Source organism: Leucoraja erinacea, chromosome 16 (assembly GCF_028641065.1).
Source record: "Leucoraja erinacea ecotype New England chromosome 16, Leri_hhj_1, whole genome shotgun sequence".
In the NCBI taxonomy this organism is placed as follows: Eukaryota; Metazoa; Chordata; class Chondrichthyes; order Rajiformes; family Rajidae; genus Leucoraja; species Leucoraja erinaceus.
Window position 1 is genome coordinate 44,253,465 of NC_073392.1, and position 24,836 is coordinate 44,278,300.

At 43.2% G+C, this 24,836-nt stretch overlaps 1 protein-coding gene across 1 annotated transcript in view; it reads left to right on the forward strand.

Moving 5' to 3' along the window:
• Positions 1-24,836, forward strand: part of stab1 (stabilin 1) — a 259,880-nt gene that overhangs the window by 116,306 nt on the left and 118,738 nt on the right. Inside the window, exons 24-29 of the mRNA XM_055647479.1 lie at positions 2,182-2,275; positions 4,799-4,957; positions 8,750-8,845; positions 9,282-9,377; positions 9,528-9,575; positions 13,871-14,007. Coding sequence (XP_055503454.1) covers positions 2,182-2,275; positions 4,799-4,957; positions 8,750-8,845; positions 9,282-9,377; positions 9,528-9,575; positions 13,871-14,007 — 630 coding nt within the window. The remainder of the gene's footprint in view (positions 1-2,181; positions 2,276-4,798; positions 4,958-8,749; positions 8,846-9,281; positions 9,378-9,527; positions 9,576-13,870; positions 14,008-24,836) is intronic.

Sequence of the window (24,836 nt, forward strand, 5' to 3'; positions counted from 1 at the left end):
CTCTAATTTTGCACACTAATCACTTGCGTGGGACCTTGTCAAAGGCTTTTTGAAAGCCCAGATACACCACAGATAGTCAAGCATGATTTCCCCTTGGTAAATCCATGTTGACCTAGACCGATCCTGTCACTGCTTTCCAAATGTGCTGCTATAACATCTTTAATAATCGACTCCAGCATCTTCCCCATTACCAATGTCAGGCTAACCGGTCAATAATTCTGTGTTTTCTCTCTCCCTCCTCTCTTAAAAAGTGGGGTTACATTAGCTACCCTCCAATCCACAGGAATGGATCCAGAATCTATAGAACATTGGAAAATGATCATCAATGCATCCACGATTTCTGGGGCCATCACCTTTACTCTGGGATGCAGACCATCAGGCCGTGGGAATTTATCTGCCTTCAGGTCCTAACAGTTTACCCTGCACCCATTTCACGACGTGATCATTTCCTTCAGTTCCTCAGTATCGCACTAGATCCTCATCCCCTAGTCCCCTTTCAAGGGAGATTGTTTGTGTTTCCATAGCCGTGAACCAAAGTACTTGTGGCAACTGGTCTACCATTCACCACTCTTGTTTCCCCATTATAATAATCAATAATCATAATAATCTCCTTTATTTATAGCACATTTTTAGTCAACTTGCATTGACCCCAAAGTGCTTCACATAATTACATTACATTTACACACAGGCAAAGTTGGGTGAAGTGTCTTGCCCCAAGGACACAACGACAGTATGCACTCTGCACTCCAAGCGGGATTCGAACCGGCTACCTTCCGGTCGCCAGCCGAACACTTAGCCCATTGCGCCATCTGTCGTCCCACCTATAAATGCACCTGTTTCTGACTGTGAGGAACCTACATTTGTCATCACTAATCTTTTCCTCTTCACATATCTAAAGAAGCTTTTACAGTCAGTTTTTATATTCCCCGCAAGCTTTCTTTCATGCTCTATTTTACCTCTCAATTAACCCCTTTGTCTTCCTCTGTTGAATTCTAAATTTCTCCCAGTCCTCTGGTTTGCTGCTTGCTCTGGCCAATTTATATGCCTCTTCCTTGGATTTAACACTACCCCTAATTTCATAGTTAGGGTCACTGCAATTGACCAATCAGGCCATGCCTGCACTCCTGAGGACTTCCCGCCAAGTGATGAGGGCCACTGTTGATCACCATTTGTCCATCCGTCACGCAACCCGCCCCACCAGAGCCAGCAACATATCCCACAACAAGTGTACTCTTCATCCCCATGAACCCTGCCCTGAGCTCAGCAGTGACCTCACCCTGCAAGTGTTCCTGCCTGATCAGCCATTGATCCATTGATCTGGTTGACTGCAGAGAATGAGGGTGATGTTTAAATCTGCAGTAACTCAGCGGGGCAGGCAGCATCTCTGGAGAGAAGGAATGGGTGACGTTTCGGGCCGAGACTGGTTCTGAAGAAGGTTCACGAGGTTAATTCCCGGGATGGCGGGACTGTCATATGTTGATAGAATGGAGCGGCTGGGCTTGTATATTCTGGAATTTAGAAGGATGAGAGGGCATTTTATTGAAACATATAAGATTATTAAGGGTTTAGACACGCTAGAGGCAGGAAACATGTTCCCGATGTTGGGGGACTCCAGAACCAGGGGCCACAGTTTATGAATAAGGTGTAGACCATTTAGAACAGAGATGAGGAAAAACCTTTTCACCCAGAGAGTAGTAAATCTGTGGGATTCTCTGCCTCAGAAGGCACTGGAGGCCAATTCTCTGGATGCTTTCAAGAGAGAGTTAGATAGAGCTCGTAAAGATAGCGGAGTCAGGGAATATGGTGAGAAGGCAGGAATAGGGTATTGAATGTGGATGATCGGCCATGATCACAGTGAATGGCGGTGCTGGCTCGAAGGACCGAATGGCCTACTCCTGCGCCTATTGTCTATTGTCTATTGAAACATCACCCATTCCTTCTCTCCAGAGCTGCTGCCTGTCCCACTGAGTTACACCAGTATATCCCCGGTGTAAACCAGCATCTGCAGTTCCTTCGTACACATTAAATCTGCAGTACATTTGAGCCACATGTCCATGCAGGTAGCAATCCCCAGGAGGAAAGGGCGTGCTTTCTTTGAAAGAGTGGATCCAATATCCTGGGAAATCCAAGATAAATTGTTTCAAATAAGCTATAAATTTAATCTTTTTGCCTTCTCCCTAGATGCCGATGTAAGGATGGATATAAAGGTGATGGAATTTCCTGTCAAGTTGAGGATCTTTGTAAAACTCCTAATCGTGGAGGATGTGCTGAGAATGTGAGCAAGACCACCATTCTGTTGTTTGTCTAATCCAATATTAGATCCACCAGCTTGTAGTTATGAGGCATTCTCAAGGTGTCAACAAAGGGTACAGGATGCAGAGATAAGGTGGAGTTGAGTATAGGAGCAGGGAGGTTCTACTTCAGTTGTACAGGTGAGCCCACACCTGGAGTATTGCGTACAGTTTTGGTCTCCTAATTTGGGGAAAGACATTCTCGCCATAGAGGGAGTACAGAGAAGGTTGACCAGACTGATTCCTGGGATGTCAGAACTTTCATATGAAGAAAGACTGGATAGACTCGGTTTGTACTCGCTAGAATTTAGAAGATTGAGGGGGAATCTTGTAGAAACACACAACATTCTTAACGGGTTGGACAGGCTAGATGCAGGAAGATTGGTCCCGATGTTGGGGAAGTCCAGTACAAGGGGTCACAGTTTAAGGATAAGGGGGAAGTCCTTTAGGACCGAGATGAGAAAAACTTTTTTCACAGAGAGTGGTGGTGAATCTGCCACAGAAGGTAGTTGAGGCCAATTCATTGGCTATATTTAAGAGGGAGTTAGATGTGGCCCTTGTGGCTAAAGGTGATCAGAGGGTATGGAGAGAAGGTAGGTACGGGATACTGAGTTGGATGATCAGCCATGATCATATTGAATGGCGGTGCAGGCTCGAAGGGCCGAATGGCCTACTCCTGCACCTATTGTCTATGTTTCTAAGGTGAGGCAAGAATCATTAAGCGACGTTTGGGACTAAAAACGAATCTGCTGCGGAGGTAAGGGGGCAGGTATGAAAAGAGTCAAAGTTATGGAGTTATTAAGTCACAGAACATAGAAACAGACCCTTTGGTCCATCACATCATCCCAACCATCTATACTAATTACAGTCATTAACATTTAATCAGTGGCCTACTTGCAAGTGAGGGATAGTATTTCGCAATGTTGGGGTTCAGGAGATATTGATGGTCGTGTGGATGTGGGATGAACCCCAGTGAGGGACAGGGTGTGTTTGGGGATGATTTGGTCAAGTTGGAATTGTTGCATGATGGATACAAAGAAACTGGTGATAAGGGCATTTGAGCCGGGTTGAAGCTGAGTTGACAATAAACATTCTTGACGAGTGTCGCCACCTATAGGGAGCCGACAAAGTTTCAAAGTGTTCATTATAGTCCGCAATGGCCCCCTTTGTTCTCGGCAGCCCCCCCCCACACCGGATTGGAGCTGTTGGTGCTCAGTTGGCAGGGGATCGGTGCCATGCCAGTGTACGGTAATGATTGCTGGGAACCAGATGAGTGGATCATTTGGGGTACGAGAAGGATCAAGGAATCAGAAGCTCAAAACATTGGATGGATCCGGGAGTCGTTTGGGGATCATGGGTTTTGGTGGGGAGGGGCCAGTTACATAAGATTGAAACAAAATGCTGGAGTTACTCAGCGGGTCAGGCAACATCTATGGCAAAAAGGAATAGACCAGATCAGAACCTTTCTCCAGACTCGAGTTGCATTGTGAGGCGATACAGTAAACCCTCGCAATAACGGACCTCTGTCTATGGATTTTGGTTGTAGCGGACCGAGACTCCTGGATGTACTGTCCCCCCCTCCCCCCCCCCCCCCCCCCCCACTTCCGCCAGGTACCCAGACAGCTGGCGGCATGTGGCGGGAGCTTCTGGTTGCGGGGGCGGAGAGAGTGAGCAGGTTGAAGGCGGCGTGTGTACTGGGCCCGTTCCTAGCACCCAGTGTAGGGTCGGGGGCTCTGCGGTTCCCACTTGTTTAAACCCCCAATGCCAAGGTTCTTCCCTCCTGACCTTGGCATTTACCCCATCACTCTGTTATAGCGGACAATCGGCAATAATGGACACAACGCCTCCACCCTTCGTGGCCCGTCGTAACAAAAGGTTTACTGTACCCAAACGTTTAATAGTTAATTCAAATCCTTAAATCTCCCTGAACTTCTCATCACATCAGCCATCTACACGTGTGCAAACATCAATACTCTCCCCATATCTCCCCAAATTCTGACAGGATTTGTACAAAAACAAATATTTTTACAAGCAATCTCCATAGAACCAGACTATTTGTACTTTCTTTCATTATTCGGACTATTTGGAACATGATATTCCTTCTATATTTGTCGCACCAAAATGAAGTACAGTATTTTGAAAACAAAAGTTGAGATTTCTTTTGTAATCTCCTTTTTACAAAATATTTAGCTTGGCATGTGGTGCAAATTGAGACTGTTGTGGTTACGTTGGCCCGATGTGTGCATGCTTTGAACTTTGTTATTTCTATTAAGTTCTGGGCCATTTGATAGCAATCTGTTCTGCCATCCTGCTGCAAATGGAGTAAATGCTCCAGATTTAAAACTAACATTAACAGCTCCTGACAATTGTGGTGAGGCTCAGTAATCCCTGGAGTTCCTTCAGCTGACATCAGAAACTGATAATCTAACTGAACATAAAGAAAGGTTACAGTGTTAGCCAAAGGAATTGTTCAGCATCCTTTACAGGTGTTTGTTTTTAAATTACAGGCAGAATGTTTTAATCTAGGTCCTGGGAATGTGACCTGCCTATGTAACACTGGATGGACTGGCGATGGGCGAGACTGCATTGAAATAAATGAATGCTTATTGAGCTCACGAGGAGGATGTGACGAAAATGCTGACTGTCAATATATTGGTCCCGGACAGGTACCACTTTGTTAAGCTTCCCCCTTGTTTTGCGATAGGCGTGAGATGGATAGTCTGATCAAAACATTGTATTGGATGCTAGTGAAGGTGAAAGTATTTGCATCTGTAGAGGACAGTGAAATATGTATGAATGAATGGGGGAACAGAGCCTCGGGTTACCCCGCCCAGAGATCAGATAAAACATAGAAACAGAGAAAATAGGTGCAGGTGTATGCCATTCGACCCTTTGAACCAGTGCCGCCATTCAATATGATTATGGCTGATCATCCAAAATCATTACTCCGTCCCTGCTTTCTCCCCATATCCCTTGATTCCGTTAGCCTGAAAATTCTATATATATAAACATCCATTGAATTGGCCTCCACTGCCTTCTGTGGCAGAGAATTCCACAGATGCACAACTCTCTTTGGAGCCAGGGTTGGAGATTTCTGGTGTAAGTGTATGGTGCCATGTGGCTTCATGGATGGGGGGGGGTCATCTCTTCAGCACAAGTAGAGATGACATGTGCAGGCCAGCCACAACAGCCTGGGGCTGCACCGTAGCACATCAGTAGAGTTGCTGCCTTACAGTGCCAGAGATCCGGGTTCGCTCCTCTCTACGGGTACTGTCCGATTGGAGTTTGTACAAGAATGATCCCAAGAATGTTTACAAGAATGATTCCAGGAATGAGTGGGTTAACATATGATGAGCATTTGACACTTTGCCTGTACTCACTGGAGTTTAGAAAAGTGAGGGGCAACCTCATTGAAACATATAGAATAGCGAAAGGCTTGGATAGAGTGGATGTGGAGAGGATGGTTCCACTAATGGGAGAGTCTAGGACTAGTGATCATAGCTTCAGAATTAAAGGACATTCTTTTAGGGAGGAGATGAGGAATTTCTTTAGTCAGAGGGTGGTGAATCTGTGGAATGATTTGCTACAGAAGGCTGTGGAGGCCAAGTCAATGGATATATTTAAGGCAGAGATAAATAGATTTGTGATTAGTACAGGTGCCAGGGGTTGTGGGGAGATGGCAGGAATGGTGTTGGGAGAGATAGATCAGCCATGATTAAATGGCAGAGTAGACTTGATGGGCTGAATGGCCTAATTTTGCTCCTATTACTTATGACCTTATGTGCGTTCTCCCTGTGACCGTGTGGGTTTTCTCTGGGTGCCCCGGTTTCTTTCCATACCCCAATGACATATAGGTTTGGAGGTTAATTGGCTTCGGTAAAAATAGTAAATTGTCTCTGGTGTGTAGGATAGTGCTAGTGTAAGGAGGTCGCTGATCAGTGTGGACTGTGTGGGCCAAAAGGCCTGTTTCCTCCCTGTATCTCTAAACTAAACTAAACTAAACCTTGTGGAAAACCACCAGAGGTCTGGTTTTGGGCTGATAGTCCATATCTCTGAACATTAAGCCACAAAATCACGTTTCACCCCAGGCTGCAATTTTACACTGACCCTGCCAAGCGATGGGAGCTTTGTCCACCACTGGAGGTCAAGAATTTCACTCACTACTTTTTACATGTAAATGTTTGACTTCTAAATGTGAAAGACATGTTCCCTTTAAACCAACCCACTCAAAGTGAGCAGGTTAGTTTAAAGTCAAGGTGGCCATATATTTAATTTTGATCAATTTCCCTCCTGGGATAAATAAAGTTGTATCGTATCGTATTGAATCGTATATGTGGCCTCTGCTATTTCTTTCCCTATTACCCTCAAGGTGCTTGGATATATTCTGGCATTTTATCCTCCTTTTGTTCAATGGTGTCTGAGTGGTGCTCCAGGCAGTACAGCTGCCTCACAGCTCTAATATCTCAGCTTTGATTTTGATCCTCAGAGCTGGCTGTGTGGTGTTTAAACCGTCTCCTTGTGACTGTGTGTCCACCCCAGTTGCTCCAGTTTCCTTCATCATTCCAAAGACAATTTGGTTGTTAGATTAGGTAGACAAAAATGCTGGAAAACTCAGCGGGTGCAGCAGCATCTATGGAGCGAAGGAAATGGGCAACGTTTCGGGCCGAAACCCTTCATCAGACTGATGGAGGGTGTGGGGTGTGGGGGGAAGAAAGGAAAAAGGAACCAGAGGGCTGAGGGAGAGCTGAGGAGGTGAGGAGACAGCAAGGGCTACCGGAAATTGGAGAATTCAATGTTTATGCCGCTAGGGTGCAGACTGCCCAGACTATGAGGTGCTTCTCCTTCAATTTCCGGTGGTGCTCACTCTGGCCATGGAGGAGGCCCAGGACAGAGAGGTCGGATTTGGAATGGAAGGGGGAGTTGAAGAGCTGAGCCACAGGGAGATCAGGTTGGTTAATGCGGACCGAGCGGAGGTGTTCGGTGAAACGATCGCCAAGCCTGCGCTTGGTCTCACCGATGTAGATCAGCTGACATCTAGAGCAATGGATGCAATCGATGAGGTTGGAGGAGATGCAGGTGAACCTCTGTCGCACCTGGAACCACTGCTTGGGTCCTTGAATGGAGTCGAGGGGGGAGGTAAAGCGACAAGTGTGGCATCTCTTGCGGTTGCAAGGGAAAGTGCCCGGGGAGGGGGTGGTGCGGGAGGGAAGGGAAGAATTGACAAGGGAGTTACGGAGGGAGCGGTCTTTGTGGAAAGCAGACGGGGGGAGATGGGAAGATGTGGCTAGTGGTGGGGTCTCGTTGGAGGCGGCGAAACTGACGGAGGATTACTTGTTGTATGTGACGGCTAGTGTGGTGAAAGGTGAGGACTAGGGGGACTTTGCCCTTGTTGCGAGTGGGGGGGATGGGGAGAGAGAGCAATGTTGCGGGATATGGAAGATTATTTATAGATTAATTAGCACGCCAATTGCACCATCATGGAGATCTTGGGTGTCAATGGACATGTGTCATGGAATAGTTTTTGTGAAAATCAAATTCTGATTAGTTTTACGTCATCAATTTATTGTCTGGTACACCAGGGCCCAATGAAATTCCTTGTTTGATTGGAGGTCACGGAGTAAGCCGTATACATGGCAATAATAGATACAGATCATATTTTGATGAATGTAAAACAGCGTTTTCATCTGTAGTTCTTTGACATTTTCTCTTCCCATCTGGTCTAATCCACAAACGGATATCCCTTTTCCATACCGAAGACTTTGTTATTGTACTGAAATTATGCTAGTTTTGTTTTGACCTCAAGGTTTTTCATATTGTGGTCACTACTCTCAAAAAGCCCACCCAGCTTTAATTACTAGACCTGATCTACTTTATTACTCCTAGTTGAATCTACTATTGTCTCTTCTGTTACATACACAAGAATGTGCAACTCGAGGAAAGACGTCTATGTACTGTGAATTGCATGAGCCACACTTCATCAAGTAATTTTGTACACTGTTTAGTTTAGTTTTTTAGTTTAGCGATGGAAACAGGCTCTTCGGCCCAACGAGTCCGTGCCGACCAGCGCCGACCACACATTAACACTATCCTACACACACTAGGGACAATTTCCATTTTTACACCAAGCCAATTAACTTACAAACCTGCACGTCTATGGAGTGTGAGAGGAAACTGAAGCTCTCGGAGAAAACCCACGCGGTCACGCGGAGAAGTACAAACTCCTTACAGACAGCACCCGTAGTCAGGATTGTACCCAGGTCTCTGGAGCTATAAGGTAGCAACTCTACTGCTGAGCCGCCATGGCAATAGATAATTGCATCATGATTATTTCATTTGGTTTCACCATCGAATACGGTAATTTTTGCTTTACATTGATCATTTGTGAATCCTCTAACATTTTGACAGAAAAATGCAAAAGTGTCCAATAACCAACTTTTTGTTTCACCCCATTGCATTAGAGTCATTGTGTGTGCAAGAGGGGATTTGCTGGTGACGGCATGATATGCTCGATAATTGATCCATGCGTAGAAGAGAATGGTGGATGCCACGTATTGGTAAAACAAAATCATATTAATGCATTGTTACTACATTGCTGTGGGCCGACCCGACTTTAGACTTTGAATTGGCGGTGCCCACTTGTGTAATATGTGCAAAAATAATTCCACTGTGCAGTTACATATGTGACAAATAAAGTCCTGGTGAACCATTGAACTATTGAGTTGAATTAAAGAAAGAGAGAGTCCATATTACACTCCTTCTGAAAAGAATTAGTCTATTATTGAGTAATCTCCCTATTTATCAGTCAGCTAAGATCTGAGAAAAGGTCTCAAGAAGAGATGCTGCATGGAAATAAAAATAAGGTTGGGATTTAAAACACAGAATATTAGAACCTTGATCTGCCTAATTTCCATATGTGTTCAATAAAATTGGCCACTTGCATAAAGTGTAATGTAATATCCTGCCATGAAAACTAATTGTTTCCATCTTCAGGCTGAATGTGAACCCACTAAGAATGGGAACCGGAAATGTACCTGCCTTCAAGGCTATGCTGGAGATGGGATGATGTGCTTTGGGGATATATTAACAGTAAGTAGAATATAAATATATGCAACCTACACTATCCCTTTCAAAGCCTAAAATAATCGGTATTCCAAATCTTTTGGTCTCTTTTCTAGTTATTTTGTAATAACCTCACTTGTTTTGCCAATTTGACATTTTACTTCATTTATTTTAAAGGAGTTGGCATCAAGTGCGCACTTTTCAACTTTCAATAACTGGCTCCAGGTATGTATGTAACCAACTCCAAGTTACAAATAGTAATCCAGCTTGAACTGATCTTAAACATATCTGTGTCGCTTCACAAAGTCCTGTGCTTCTGCAAATGTACTATTTCTTTGTCATGTATAGTATTAAATTGATTTGTCACCTTTTGGGAAGATCCTAAGAATTACTGAAAATTCCTAGGTGAAACAGCTTTCCAATCTGTGAATTGCTCTCATCCGTCGCCTCCATTTGCCAAACGTTCCTGAGTCAACCAGAGGAAAGCTGTACATCCCAGTCCTGACGGTTTACAGAAGATAGTCAGCCATTATTACCTATACAATATCGCCTTTACCTCACACTCCATGTGTGATACTTGCACAAGCTATAGATCCTGTTGGAGCTGCAGAATAACAGCCATTGCAGTCTCCAGTAACTCAAAACATCAAACACACTTTTTAAAATGTAAGTCATGATGAATGGGTTGCTTCATTGCACAACAAGTCATAAGAATAAGAGGGCCACACGGTGGCACAGCAGTAGAGTTGCTACCTTGCAGCGCCAGAGTCCTGGGTTCAATCCTGACTACGGATGCTGTCTATACGGAGTTTGTACATTCTCCCCAGGTCCACCAGTTTCCTCCCACACTCCAAAGACGTACAGGATTGTAGGTTAGTTGGCTTTGGTAAAAATGGTAAATTGTCCTAGGTAGGATAGTGTTAGTGTGTGGGGATTGCTGAGCTGTGGGCCGAAGTCATACAGTGTGGATACAGAATGTTTCCATACTGTTTCTCTCAACTAAACTAAACTTAAATAAATATTTCATGGCTGTTAAAAGTTTATTTGGGAATTGGCCTGTTCGCTATAAAATTTCACAGTTTCACAAATATATATATGTTATGCATAAAATATATATCAGTTATATAAATCAGGACAGTGATAATATTTGAACATATTAAGCAGGACAGAACGCCACAGGAGATCCTTCTTCCCTGAGGCTATCAAACTTTACAACTCAGTCTACCCCATGACAGAAGGGGGAGGAGACTGACTCCTCTCCACCCCCCCCCTCCCCCAATCTTTGCACATCCCCCAAGTCTTTCCACTTGTCACTTTAATTTCATGTTTCATGTGTTTTGTGTTTTTGTGACTGTTGGCAGATCAATTTCCCTCCTGATGAATAAAGTTCTATCGTATTGTATCATATATGCATTATCATCTTGTTTACCTATTGTTTCCCTGCTGAGTGTAAGTCCAAGCAAGCAGCAGATACATCGATTTATGTCGAACAGCTGCAGAACTTGCTGCATTCATTAGCGGTATACATAATCTTCAGCCCTTTGAATAAGCCATATTTACAGGGCAATCATCTTGTATTTTCCTACAATCTAGGATAGCGTGACTTGCTTAGGAGGATCACTGTGATTTGTTCGTCCTGATGCTGTTAAATTGGTGCAGAAGGACTGTTCAAGATTGATTGCCATGGTTAACCAACAACTCCATTAACAGATGAAATGTCACGGTGGCACAGCGGTAGAGCTGCTGCCTCACAGCGAATGCAGCGCAGGTGACCTGGGTTCAATCCCGACTACGGGTGCTGTGTGTACGGAGTTTGTAGGTTCTCCCCGTGACCGCGTGGGTTGGCTCCGAGATCTTCGGTTTCCTCCCACACTCCAAAGACGTACAGGTTTGTAGGGTAATTGGCTTGGTAAATGTAAAAATAGTCCCTAGTACGATAGTGTTAATGAGTGGGGCTCATTGGTCGGCGCATACCCTATGGGCCGAAGGGCCTGTTTCCGCGCTGTATGTAAAAAACTAAAAAACTAAAACTAATACAGAGATCTGTGAAATGATACACGTTAGCAGAAAGAATGAGATACATTATGGGCTAAATGGTACAAATCGAAAGGGTATACAGGAAATGAAAGGCCTAAGTAGATATGTGCAAAACTGTGGCTGGACATGTTCAGAGAAGTGGTAGCCATCCAGAGTTTCATAAACAGAATAGAAAATCAGGAAAGTCGCGTTGAATCTTTATTTGAGCACCAAATAAGTATTGCACACAATTCTGCTTATCCAACTGTAGAAAGGATGTGGACCTCATTGATAGGGACCACAAAAGATTTGATGGGAATTTTTTGCGAGATACTCCCGTTATAAGATTAGACTGGAGACAATAGTTGTTCTGCTTGGAGGAAAGAAGGATGAGAAGATATTTGGTAGAAATGTACAACAACGTGGCTGGTTTAGCGAAGTTAAGAGGAAGGAAGTTGTTCCCAATTTTGAATTATTCAGTACTCGAAGGCAAAGATTTACGATTTAACCATATAACCATATAACAATTACAATAACAATAGATTTGAGTTATTAAGATACAAAGGAGATATAAGAAATGTTTTGTATTATGGAAGTATCGGTCACCTGGAACTCACTGCCCATGAGTTCACTGCAATAAGAGACTCAATCAGGACTTTCAGATGGATACGTGTTTGAAAGAGAGGCAATTGTTAAGCTTTGGGGAAAGAGTGTTAGTATGGAACTAAACAAATTGCTCTACGATTGCTCGTAATGAAATCGCCTACTGTTCCATTAGAATTCTCTGATCCTATGATGTACATGTGGTCCATGTGGCCACCAGACCACTGGAGGTGGGCTTTATGGATCCTGTGTGGGAAGGAACTGCTAGTTTAAACCAAAGATAGGCACAAAAAGCTGGAGTAACTCAGCTGGACAGGCAGCATCTCTGGAGAGAAGGAAGGGTGACGTTTTGGGTCGAGACCCTTCTTCAGATGTCTCGACTCGAAACGCCACCCATTCCTTTTCTCCAGAGATGCTGCCTGTCCTGCTGAGTTACTCCAGATTTTGTGTCTACCTTCTGGATGGATCCTGGTCCCCTTTGGTAAGTGTTAAATTCAATAGATGCTTGAGCTAAACCTCCAAACATCTGCCAACCATAAAGCATCCCCCGTTTGTTAAATTCTGTACATATTTGTATGCCTAACTTTGTTTTAGCCATTAAAATAAAATCTGTTATGGTCTCCAGATTTACTATTTGTGAGCAAATTCTTGAAGGCTGAATTCTTGGTCAATCTCAGCGTTTAGTTGTAGTTACATTGTTACCCTGAGTGCCATCCATTGGTGTTGCTGATTGTTTTCTTGCAAGAAACTATTTCAGCAGTTTTTAACCCAAACCAAGCCCCTGACCGATAATTGTTATTCCTAATATTTTCCCAAGAGGTTACAAGAAAGTGAGGGACATATATTATAAATTAAACGCAGCACAAAACTTTCAGTCAGAGTCCAGGGTTACATTGGGTGAAATTATGGTCGGTTCATAAGGAACTAGAAACATAGAAACAGAAAATAGGTGCAGGCATGGATAAGCTTTTCTCACTGAAAGTAGGGAAGATTCAAACAAGGGGACATGACTTGAGAATTAAGGGACTGAAGTTTAGGGGTAACATGAGGGGGAACTTCTTTACTCAGAGAGTGGTGGCTGTGTGGAATGAGCTTCCAGTGAAGGTGGTGGAGGCAGGTTCGTTTTTATCATTTAAAAATAAATTGGATAGTTATATGGACGGGAAAGGAATGGAGGGTTATGGGTCTGAGCGCAGGTGTATGGGACTAGGGGATAATACGTGTTTGGCATGGACTAGAAGGGTCGAGATGGCCTGTTTCCGTGCTGTAATTGTTATATGGTTATATGGAGCAGGTCATTCGGCGCTTCGAACCAGCACAGCCATTCAAAATGATCATGGCTGATCATCCAAAATCAGTGCCCTGTTCCTGCTTTTTGACCATATCCCTTTATTCCATTAGCCCTAAGTGCTAAATCTAACTTTCTCTTGGAAACATCCAGTGAATTGGCATTCTGTGGCAGAAAATTCCACAGATTCACAACTCTCTGGATGAAAAAGTGTTTCCTCATCTCAGTCCTGAATGGCCTATCCCTTATTCTTAAATGTGGCCGCTAGTTCTGGACTCACCCAACATCAGGAACATTTTCCTGCATCTAGCCTGTCCAATCCCATAAGAATTGTCTATGTTTCTATAAGATTCCCTCTCATCCTTCTAAATTCCAGTGAATCCAAGCCCAGTCGACCCATTCTTTCATCATATGTCAGTCTTGCCATCCTGAGAATTAACCTGGTGAACCTACGCTGCTCTCCCTCAGTGTAGGTTCACAGAAAATGTCTTTGCAGCTGAGCATGGGGAAGGTAAGAGTTATTTGAGTGAAAGTCAAGGCATAGGAATTGACCTTTGCTTTTGTGGATGAGATTTTGTAGGCTGAATCATTTGCCATTTTATTGCTGAAACAGAAATCCGGGGACAATGTGGAGATCCCGGCAGGAGCTAACGTCACAGTTCTCGTACCTTCAGAAGCAGCCATAGAAGACATGGATAAGGCTGCACTAGAAAACTGGGAACAACAGGAGTATCTACCAATGATAGTCAAGTAAGCCATCTTTGCAAAAAGCGCCAAATTATTTAGTTTTGAAAATTCCTTTGCTTGCTTTCCTTAATAAGTTCATCCAATGAGTGATTGACAGATCAAGTTGAAATTATTTTAATGTCCAACTTGATATCTTATTCAAGATCAGGGAAATGAGAACAATCTAGGATGAGAGAGCGTCTGTTCTACAGTCTAGTTCAAAGCAACACATCTTATTCTATACTAATCCACTGGAGAAAGTAATGCATCATTAAGCTGGAAGGACATACAACTTCAAGTGCTTCAAGATTGCATCACCTGTAATCAATTCCATGTGAAATTATAACTGTACATTTACAATTATAACCACTTATAAATTACAACTGCAAAATTGGAACAGACACTTCCTTGATTTGTACTCAGATACACACAAAATAACATTCCAAGTTCTGAATCTTTCACCTCCTACCATCCAAAATTGGACCTTCCATGACAAAAGAACCACTGTTGAACAGATTCAGGAGCAAAACCTGCTGAAGATCCTCAATGAGACATGAATGAAAGGTTTTTATTCTGACTGATGGATTGCGTACAGATTTGCCAGCTTCCCTTTACAGTGATTGGAGAATTGCAAAATGATTATTATTTGGGTCTTGAATGATTCCAGTTTTCTCCATGTACCTCACTCAGTGCATCAGCCAGTGATCTCTGCCTTCCTCATCATCCAAGCACCTTGTGGTGATATGGAGCAATCAAGGGGAGTGCCCTCGTGCATCAAATCTTTTCATAATCCATGCCCCTCAAGCTTTTCCTCCTCTCTCTATGGCAATATTTGGTGTATCTGGTCTAGAGGCTGATGTGAGGGCAAGTCCTTTAATAAGGTCTAAAGATCTTCCCACTGAAGAGTGGGAATAATGCAACAGTTGCAATTTTTCCATGCAACAAGTAACATGCAACAAGCAGCCACGATGCAGCAAGAGACACACCTCCTCTTTGAAGATAGAAAGTATATTGGAGATGTTATTTTAACGGTTACAAACTAACAATGGCATTTCGTGCAGTGATATTTTAGTGCACCTACATTCATTTTCTAGGCAATGTTGCTACATGTTCTGGTTGAATCAAGTTGTGGTATTTGCTTCTGCTCATTTTGTGATTGATTGATTTTAATACACGCTACTTTTTCTCATTTTGTATATATATATATTTTTTTTAAATATATAAAGCAATAAAAGCTAAATTACAGTCTAACATTTTTCTCAATCGAGAGCTAATGCTGGCTATCCTGGAAAAATCTGGCGTTCCATGAATTACGGAAGGATTAAATTCCAGACAAAAATTTGTTTAAACAAAAATATTAAAATGAAGGAACAATTTCCTTTGTTCTGTTTGTATTCCAGAGCTCAATATTCTCTGCCAAACAACACTTAAAAATGCAACATTTCTGAAATCATAAAAATCATTTTATCTAGCAATTAAATCTCAAATTATAACAAACATCATGCATCCATTCACCAAGCCCACCAAGTAAGATCTATAAGATGTTGAAGGGCGCTGTCAAGTGGACATATAACATTGTTGAAGAACTAAGAGTCACTGTCTTTTGGTAAGAGCTTGCCATTGAAGGCAGGGATATGAAGCCATTTTTTTCTTTTGAATGGCAGTGAATTTTTGGAGAGACAATATACAGCAGGTGCTGGAATCTGGAGCAAAAAATAAACTGTGCGGCACAGTTGGTTGAGCCGCTGCTTCACAGTGCATCAGATCTTTACATCGGGTGCTGTCTGCGAGGAGTTTGCATGTTCTTCCTATGACTGTTCTGCTTCCTCCAGGCGCTCCGTTTCCTTCCCACTTACCAAAGATGTGCAGGTTTGAAAGACAATTAACCTCCAAAAATTGCCCCTAACGTGTACAGAGTGGAGGTAAAAGTGGGATAATATAAAATGGTGAATGGGTGATGGGTGAATGAGTGGTTGGCATGGACATGGTGGGCCCTAGGGCCTGTTTCTATGCTGTTGCTTTCTAGCATTCAAACTGCTGGAGGAACACAGCAGGTGATGCAGCTTTACATCCGAAACGTCACCCATTCCTTCTTTCCAGAGATGCTGCCTGTCCCACTGAGTTACTCCAACATTCTGTGCCTACTTTCGATCTAAACCAGCAACTGCAGTTCCTTCCTACACATTTTGTCTGCTCCAAGTGAAGAGGGGTTGGTTGAAAGCAAGGGTTATTTGAAGTTAGGTAAATCAATATTCCTACTGCTGGAAATTGGAGGAACAGCACCTGATATTTTGCTTGGACAGCTTACAACCCAGCAATATGAATATTGATTTCTCTAACTTCAAGCAACCTTGGCTTTCCCTCGCTCTTTGTCCCTCCCCCACCCTAGTTCTTCTACCACTGTCCTGATTGCATTTACTGTTTGTATGTCTCGTTGTCACCTTCCCCTCACCCAACAATGAATCATTCCACGTTTCCCCCTCGTCTGCGTTGATCTGTCATTTTCACACCTTGCCCTTCCATAACTCTAATCTCCCTCTCCCCTGGCTCTCCGTCTGAAGAAGGGTCTCAACCCAAAGCGTCACCCATTCCTTCTCTCCAGAGATGCTGCCTGTCCCACTGAGTTACTCCAGCATTTTGTGTCTATCTTGGATTATGAGCCACATGTGCAGAGGTAGCAAAGTAGCTGTAGGTGGCGAAAGTCAGGAGGTTTCCAGGAAATCTGCAAGAAGTGAGATCTGCTCCTCGGCCCACCTTGTTAATACATGAAGGATGACTATCACAGAAACTGAGTTTGTGTCAACAGCTCAACTCATGGGCTTGGGATGCAAAAGACTATGTTGGACTTGACCTGATATAACACAAGTCAACTGCCCCAGGACCACCTGGACGATGGCTCCATCGGTTCATGTGCAGTAGAAATTAAGATATATTTTAGTGTTGCATTTGATACCAAAATGATTGGAAAAAATAACTTCAAACTAAATATATTAAGAATAACATATATTACTTAAATATGACTAAAATGTTCAGTACCATCACAGACCCCACCATGGAAGAGATCTCCAGGAGTCCTTGCCTTAAAAAGGCAGCCCACATTATCTGAGACCGTCACAACCCTGGCCACACTCTAATTTCACTCCTGCCATCGGGAAGAAGGTATGGAGGAGCCTCGATAGAAACATAGAAAAAGAGGTGCAGGACTAGGCCATTCGGCCCCGAGCCAGCACCGCCATTCAATATGATCATGGCTGATCATCTAAAATCAGTAACCCTGTTCCTGCTTTTCCCCCCATATCCCTTGATTCCTTTAACCCCACGAGCTAAATCTAACTCCCCCTTGTAAACATCCAGTGAATTAATATCCCTCGTTAGCCACGGTGGAGCCGCCTTCCCTGTTTTGTTGTAACTTACTGTAACATCCAGGTCTCAATGGATTTTGGTTGAATAAATCCGGCAATTAAATAAATCTACCAAAACTGTTACAATTAACTTGCTTTACTGTCTTTGCATAAAAAGAATGCTGGTGCAAAACTTTAGTTACCAGCCAGTTATGGCAAATGGATTAACAAAGGTTCAGTCAAGAATTTTAAGTCACTTCTCAAACTGATGCTGATACCTGCTTGAATTAATTATTTTCAATCTTTGAACATATAATATCTTTTTAGAAAACTGACTGCCTGTGCAGTAAAGACATGTTCTAAACAATCGATTCACTGTTCAAAAATAAATAGGCCTGTTCATACAACCAATTAATTGACATAAGCACCTGCATAGTTATAGCACTCATGCCTCTCTCTAACTCTTACACTCATTCACACATTTAAAATCAAATTGTCCTTGAAAAGCCATTTAGCATTTGCTGCTAAAATTTGTGGATTAGTGATGTATACATTTTGAGTAAACTGTTAGAGTGTAATTTAGCCAATGCTTTATACATTTTAATGTGCATAACATTTCTGAGCAGGAGTTTGTATCCATTATTATATGAAACATAAAACAATCAGTTGCAGTTATGTGATATAACCTAATGAAATAATAGCTATGTACATAATTCAACAGCAATAATTCACAGTGACAAAATTAATATTTCAGTTATAGAGCTACAGAGCTCTCCAGCATAGAAATAGGTATTTCAGCCTAATTCATCCCTGTAACCAAAGTTGCCTATTGCCACTTGCTTGCACCTGACTAGTATTCCTCCAAACCTTTCCTATCTAGGTACTGGCTTAAGTCTTTTAAATGTCATTATTTTACCCATCTTTGACACTTCCTCTGGAAGCTTGTTCCATGTGCACACCACCCTCTGTGCCATGAATCAATCTCATCTTAAATCTATATACCTTATCCATGCCCCTGTAGAAGTCATCCCGCTACCTCCTACTTTCCAAGGGAAAAGAAAAAAGCATTCCAGTCACTCCCTATAACTCAAACCCTCCAGACCCAGTAACACCCTCGTACACCTTTGTTGCACCCTTTCCAGTTTAAGAACTTCCTTCCTGTCCCATTGAGACCAGAACGTGCACAGTCGTCCAGATGTGGCCTGTCCAACATCTTGTACAGCTGTAACGTAACGTCCCAACTCCTGTACTCAATACCCTGACCGATGAAGGCAAGCGTGCCAAATGCCTTCTACACCACCCTGTCCACCTGTATTGCCACCTTCAAGGAACTATGTCCTAAGACTCCTCAGTCTATCCAGCACCCTACCATTTACTGCTCTGGTTTGTACTATAAAAATACAGCAGCTTGCATTTTGTGCTCATTAATCTAACTCTATTTCAATTCTTAATTGAAGAAATTGAATTGAACAGAGTTGCATTGAAAGGTACAGCATTGAAATAGAGCCTTTGACCCACTGAGTCCACGCCGACCAGCGGTCACCCACACACTAATTCTATCCTACACACTAGGGACATTTTACAGAAGCCAATTAACCTACAAACCTACACACCTTGGAATGTGGGAGGAAACCGAAGAACCCAGAGAAAACCCATGTGGTCTCAGGGAGAACGTACAAACTGTGTGCAGACAGCACCCATAGTCAGAATCAAACTCGCGGCTCTGGTGCTGTAAGGCAGCAACTCTACCGTTGGATCACTGTGACAGCCACCCACACTGCCCAAATGAATGTAATAATAAAGACACACAATAAACATAAAGAGTAGCAATGTTACAAAATTTTGAGATTTAAAAAATCAAGTCTGCAATTTATCCCATCAGATAAAGCATAAAAAGAAGTTTAATTTGACACCTAATTTACTTTCATATCTCAAGTATTTAAAAAGTTATGGCCATTTTCATACTCGGAAATTAGCATCTTGTTCCCTATTGATTTTCTATGGACATAACAAAAAAGCTGTGATCATGGACAGTCAAAAGCCCATAACTTTCTTAAAAATTAAGAGAACTGAATGAAATTTTCAGTTATCATAGATTGAAGCATTCTGAAACAAATATAAATCAATCTTACTTGGATGACCTGAAATTTTACTTCGGAGTCACGTGAGTGATTCCGTGAAGAACTCGCCCAGTGCGCTGTTGTGGCATTATCGCACAGCTGTACACACGCGGCCAGCGGGAGTCGGCGCTCCCGCAAACCAAGGAACGTGAGGTAAGTATCTACCTTAATCGGGTCTTGTGGTTTTTGCTCCAGGGGGAGCAAAGCAGCAGAGGAAGCGGCCCCCGTTCGACTCCAGCGAAGGACCCGACAGTGGAGGGGGATAGGCGCAAACGGGACCGCACACGCTGCGGACCGCTGACAGGGAGCTGCGCTGATGCCGGTCCGCTGAACAGCTGTTTGGTTAACAGCAGCGGACCGGAGGGAAATTTAAAAACCCGACCGGCAGCCCTGCAGACTCCTGACAAGGAGAATCGCCGCCCGGGAACCGCTACAATGCCGCCTGAAAAACGGCAGGCAGCCTCCAACTACAGGTAAGACAAAACCTTACCAAAAATATAGGTTCTACAGGAACCAACTTCCTCCAATACTGGAAAAGGCTGGAGACAGCAAAAATAAGTATGTCTGTCTCCCCAAGCCAGAGGAGGTCATGGAGTTACAATACCTCCAGGAAAACGAGGGGCACTGGCTGAATGCCAAGGGAGCTGACACTCCTACCCCAGTGCTATTGCACTAGCCATCTCCCTTGTCGAGGGATTGATGCAACAACGGAGTTTGAGCTATGCCTCCTCCAATTTATAGCACACCCTTTTGCTCCCTCTTTTGAGGCTAGCTAAGGAGGCCAGGGCTGGACTGGCTTAAACGCTGGGCAGGCGGACGAGAACAGGAGTATGCCAGGGGAGCAGGATCAGGAAGAGCTGCTGGGTGTCGTGGGCCACTACATGGCTCCTCCACGCGACCATCTTCCCAAACAAAGCCCTGCAGGAGTAGGCCTTTCTAGAGGTAAATCTGCAGGCAGCTGGGTCAGCAGACTCGCAGACAAGAGCTAAAAGCAGCAAATTCTGAAGCTCCTAACAGAAGGGTCAAGATGTCACCGCCTTTGCTCGTTTCCACGGATCATACTCACCTGGCAGGCGAGACGCCATGATCACCAAGGTGGTTCTCCCAGGATGAGACTATCCCGTTTGCACTACCAGGGTGCTGACGCCTAAGATGTTTCCAAATTTGGGATACTCGACTGACATTTGTGCATATAAGACCTGCCCTCAACCCCAAATATACGGGGCTATGCAAACCGCTGCTGCGGGAAGAGAGGCAGCTAAACCTGTGCGCCTCATGAGGGCAGGCCATGGAACGAGCAGGACATCGCATCCAACACCCAGCTGGCAGCACCCCTCGGCATCCACCAGCAAATATCGAACAAGGACTGGTGAAAGCCTGGCGACCGCTTCACATTACCCCCAAAGTTCTTTTTAGACAGGGGCCCAGAGCGGAGCCGTGGGAAAATGCGCCGCCCCACCGACAGCACCAGCATACCAGCAAAACTAGGTCTTCATGAAAAAACAATGAACATGGAGGTAGGTAGTCTGGTTCCTCCCAGTTTACACAAAATAAGGGTGTTCTACTAACTGTGGGGGGGGGGGGGGCATTTACACTAGTTGATAAAAGCATGGGGTGCTGTCACAAATAACTAATATATACTCAACAGTATTAGTGGATAAAAACTTGAATTCAAATTGGGCATATTACCGCCAGTTCAGCAATGCGCCCAAAGGGCATTTTCTCCCTCTAAGAAAGAGAAGCGAGAAGGTCAAGCTGAACTAGAAAGGCTCATTACTAAACGGATCATGGGAGTAAACATGAACCATTGGAATTTGTATCAAATATATTCACCAAAACTACAAAAGATGGTGAATGTAGCATCATCATTGACCTAATATCACTAAATAAATCTGTTGAGTATATACACTTTAAGATGGAGACGGTTTTTTGTCACTGCCAGACATCTGATCTCCAAAGGATACCTTATGGCAAGCATTGATATGGAAGATGCAAACTATCTTATACCCATACACTAGGATCATTATAGATACCTAAAAATTTACCTGGATAATGGACATCCCGGTTAGGGCAACTATGGGAGTATAGAGCATTCCCAATGGTCTAACCTCAGCCCTAAACTATTATAAAAATAGTAAAAATAGCCATGAAAATATTAAGAAAACAAGCATAATCATGGCATATATTGGATGATATCCTCATATTAGGGGAAACAAAGGAATTAGCTGTGGCAGCAGTTCTAGCTACGAAACAGCTCCCTAAAGCACTGAGGTTCATCCCACGCCCAGATAAACCAGAATTGAAGCCGTTAACTACCATGGATTATCTGGGCTTCAATATCAATTCTATCCATATGACTGTTACTTTGCCAAGGTGCTTGGGTCACTATAATCAAATCATGAATGTACCCACTGAAGCTATATCACAATTACAGTGGTGGGCAGACAATGTTTGGCATAGTTTCAGCCCTATTATTATCACCAATCCCAACTTGGTTATTAAAAACCGATGCCAGTACTTTAGGCTGGGGAGCAACTAAACTCCATATCCAGCACAGGTAACAGATGGACCAATTCAGAATCATCGTTACTACACACACCGGGCATCAACTATTTGAGATTGGTGATCGCCTATTGGGTTAAAAAGCATATGCATTTCAAATGCAGCACGTACATATGCGGTTACGGATTGATAATACTATGGTGGTGGCTTATATCAACCATATGGGGAGCATAAAATCATTATCGTGCAACAAATTGGTCAAACAGATCTGGCAATGGTGTGTCAAAAGACATTTTAACTATCAGCTGCCTATTTCCTAGGAAGCTAGAACACAGTGGGAGACACCACGTCACGGGGGATAATTTATGATAACATTGAATAGATGTCAAACCCAAAATATCTGCTAAAGGTATTAAGCAGTTTGAACGCCAGATATCAATTTGGTTGCACAAGACGGAATCACCAGTAACCTATGTATGTGACTTAGGAACCAGATCAGAGGCAGCAGCGATAGATGCCTACACGCTGGAAGGGGGAATTTCTGCTTTGCTTCCTCCCTTCTGCCTCATCAGTCGGGCACTTCGCAATACAGATGGAATCTGTCTCCGAGATATTGAACGTGCCCGACCGGCCTACACAGCCATGGTTCCCAGTTCATCACGACATGGTGGGCGAGTCACCTATGGATTTCCCTAGTGGACCATGGTTGCTGACTCAACCCAGTATCAGGCATAAGCCACCCATGCCATAAAAACATCAAACTCCTGGGTGTAGGTTTGAATAGACCTTACCAGGGACTGGGATTATCCAAATGAACCATTACCACCATGTCGGCATCCCTGCGAACAGTCACCAAGAGCAAACATGGGTAAAATACTGCCACGACGCAGGGACAACATACCAAACTATTCAACCACTGACGTATTGGAGTTCCTGGAACATCTACACCATGACTAAAAGGTGAGTTACAGTGCCGTAAATACAGCATGAAGCGCCTTGTCTGCTTATCTAAAAACAGCAGGACAGCAGAGCATGGGATCCCATCCACTGAAGATAAACTTATGAAGGGCAATTATAATAATAAGCCCCAAAAACCCAGGTATACCCATGTATGGGATATCGGTGTGATATTGACATATCTCAGAGAATGGCACCAGCCAGATCCCTCAGCTTGCTTAATCTATGTTAAAAACGCTCATGCTTATGGCTCTCGTATACGCTCACAGAGTCCAGTCACTCCATAAAATTAGACTGGATAACATGGTGATTACCCCAGACGCATCACGTTCATATTCTAGGTCTGGTAAAAACCTAACTCGCAGGTATATGGGACTAGGCGAGATTATGTGTTCGGCATGGACTAGAAGGGTCGAGATGGCCTGTTTTTTCCGTGCTGTAATTGTTATATGGTTATATGGTTATATGGACCAGGAACGCCCAATTCACTGGTGGGATTCCGGGCCCACCAGAGTCCAGGTTGAGTGTGGTGACCCATCTACAACAATATATAGACACAACCCACAATCTTAGAGGGAGAGGAAAGCCTATGGGTCAACCACAGAAACCCCAAGACGGGGTAACGAGCCAAACCACTTCAAGGTGGCTCCAAGGTGGTACTGAAAGCTGCCGGAATAGATAATAATACATTTAAATCCCATTCCACTAGGGCAGCATTGATATCAGCGGCTGAACGAATGGACATCCCGGTTGACCACATTCTCAATACGGCAGGATGGTCAAGGGAAACGACGTTCAGAACATTTTTTATTGTAAACCGTTGATAAGCCTGATTTAATTGCAGAAAGAATATTACAAACTGCAATATTAATTTAAGCTCAGGGGAGCTATTTATGTTGTTATTGTTAACAAATACCTTTCTGTTTCTTGTGAAAGCAGATTCATGGTTGATTACGATAACACTTCCTCCCTCAAAAACTTCGGCCGTGAGTGAAATAAAAACTGTTACACGGTTTGAAATCACAGACCTTTGAAATCTTCACGGAATCACTCACGTGACTCCGAAGTAAAATAGTAAGATTAAACGAGTACTTACCAGTATGAAGTTTGATCTGTATTTTATGAGGAGTTACGATGAGGGATTACGTGCCCTCCGCTCCCACCCTCAATATATAGATCAAACTAATAAACTGATGTCTCACTGATCTTTACTATGTTACTTCAAATATTGTGTCTATCCTGTGATTCCACACCGCTGCTTCAAAGTATGCCGCAACAGCGCACTGGGCGGGTTCTTCACGTAATCCCTCATCGTAACTCCTCATAAAATACAGATCAAACTTCATACTGGTAAGTACTCGTTTAATCTTACTATTAAAGCATATAATTAGTTAGTTACCCAATTGGAGCTAATTTCAAACTTCAATTACTAGATCTAAACATCTATCTATTTCTTAATAAATGATTAACATTTTTAAATAGCCTAAGTGTCCAAATAATATTCACAAATAATTCACAATAAAACATGATTTTTAAATTTCATTTACATTAATTTATAGGCCAAATGGAAGGAATTTAGTGTTCAATTGCAGTAAATTAAAGTCAATTTAAATCAGCTTTCTACTGGGTCCCTGTGAATGCACTGGTTTAGAACGTTCACATTGCGCTAGATTTGTGCCCCACATGCCCAGAAAAGTACTGCGGGACATAATGGACCCAAAATGAGCTACTCACAACTTTAAACTTTGTATAAAGGGATCTTAAGAAGCCCTTTTTAATGTAAAAATAAACAGCCTACCTTCTGTTGTCTGCTGTATGAGACCCTGCCGGTTGCCGGTGGTCGGGGGTTTAGAGGTTAATTTTTAACCTACTATAACAATTATATAAAGCCTTTAAAACTAAAAATAGCTAAAACGACAGAATATTCCAGTGA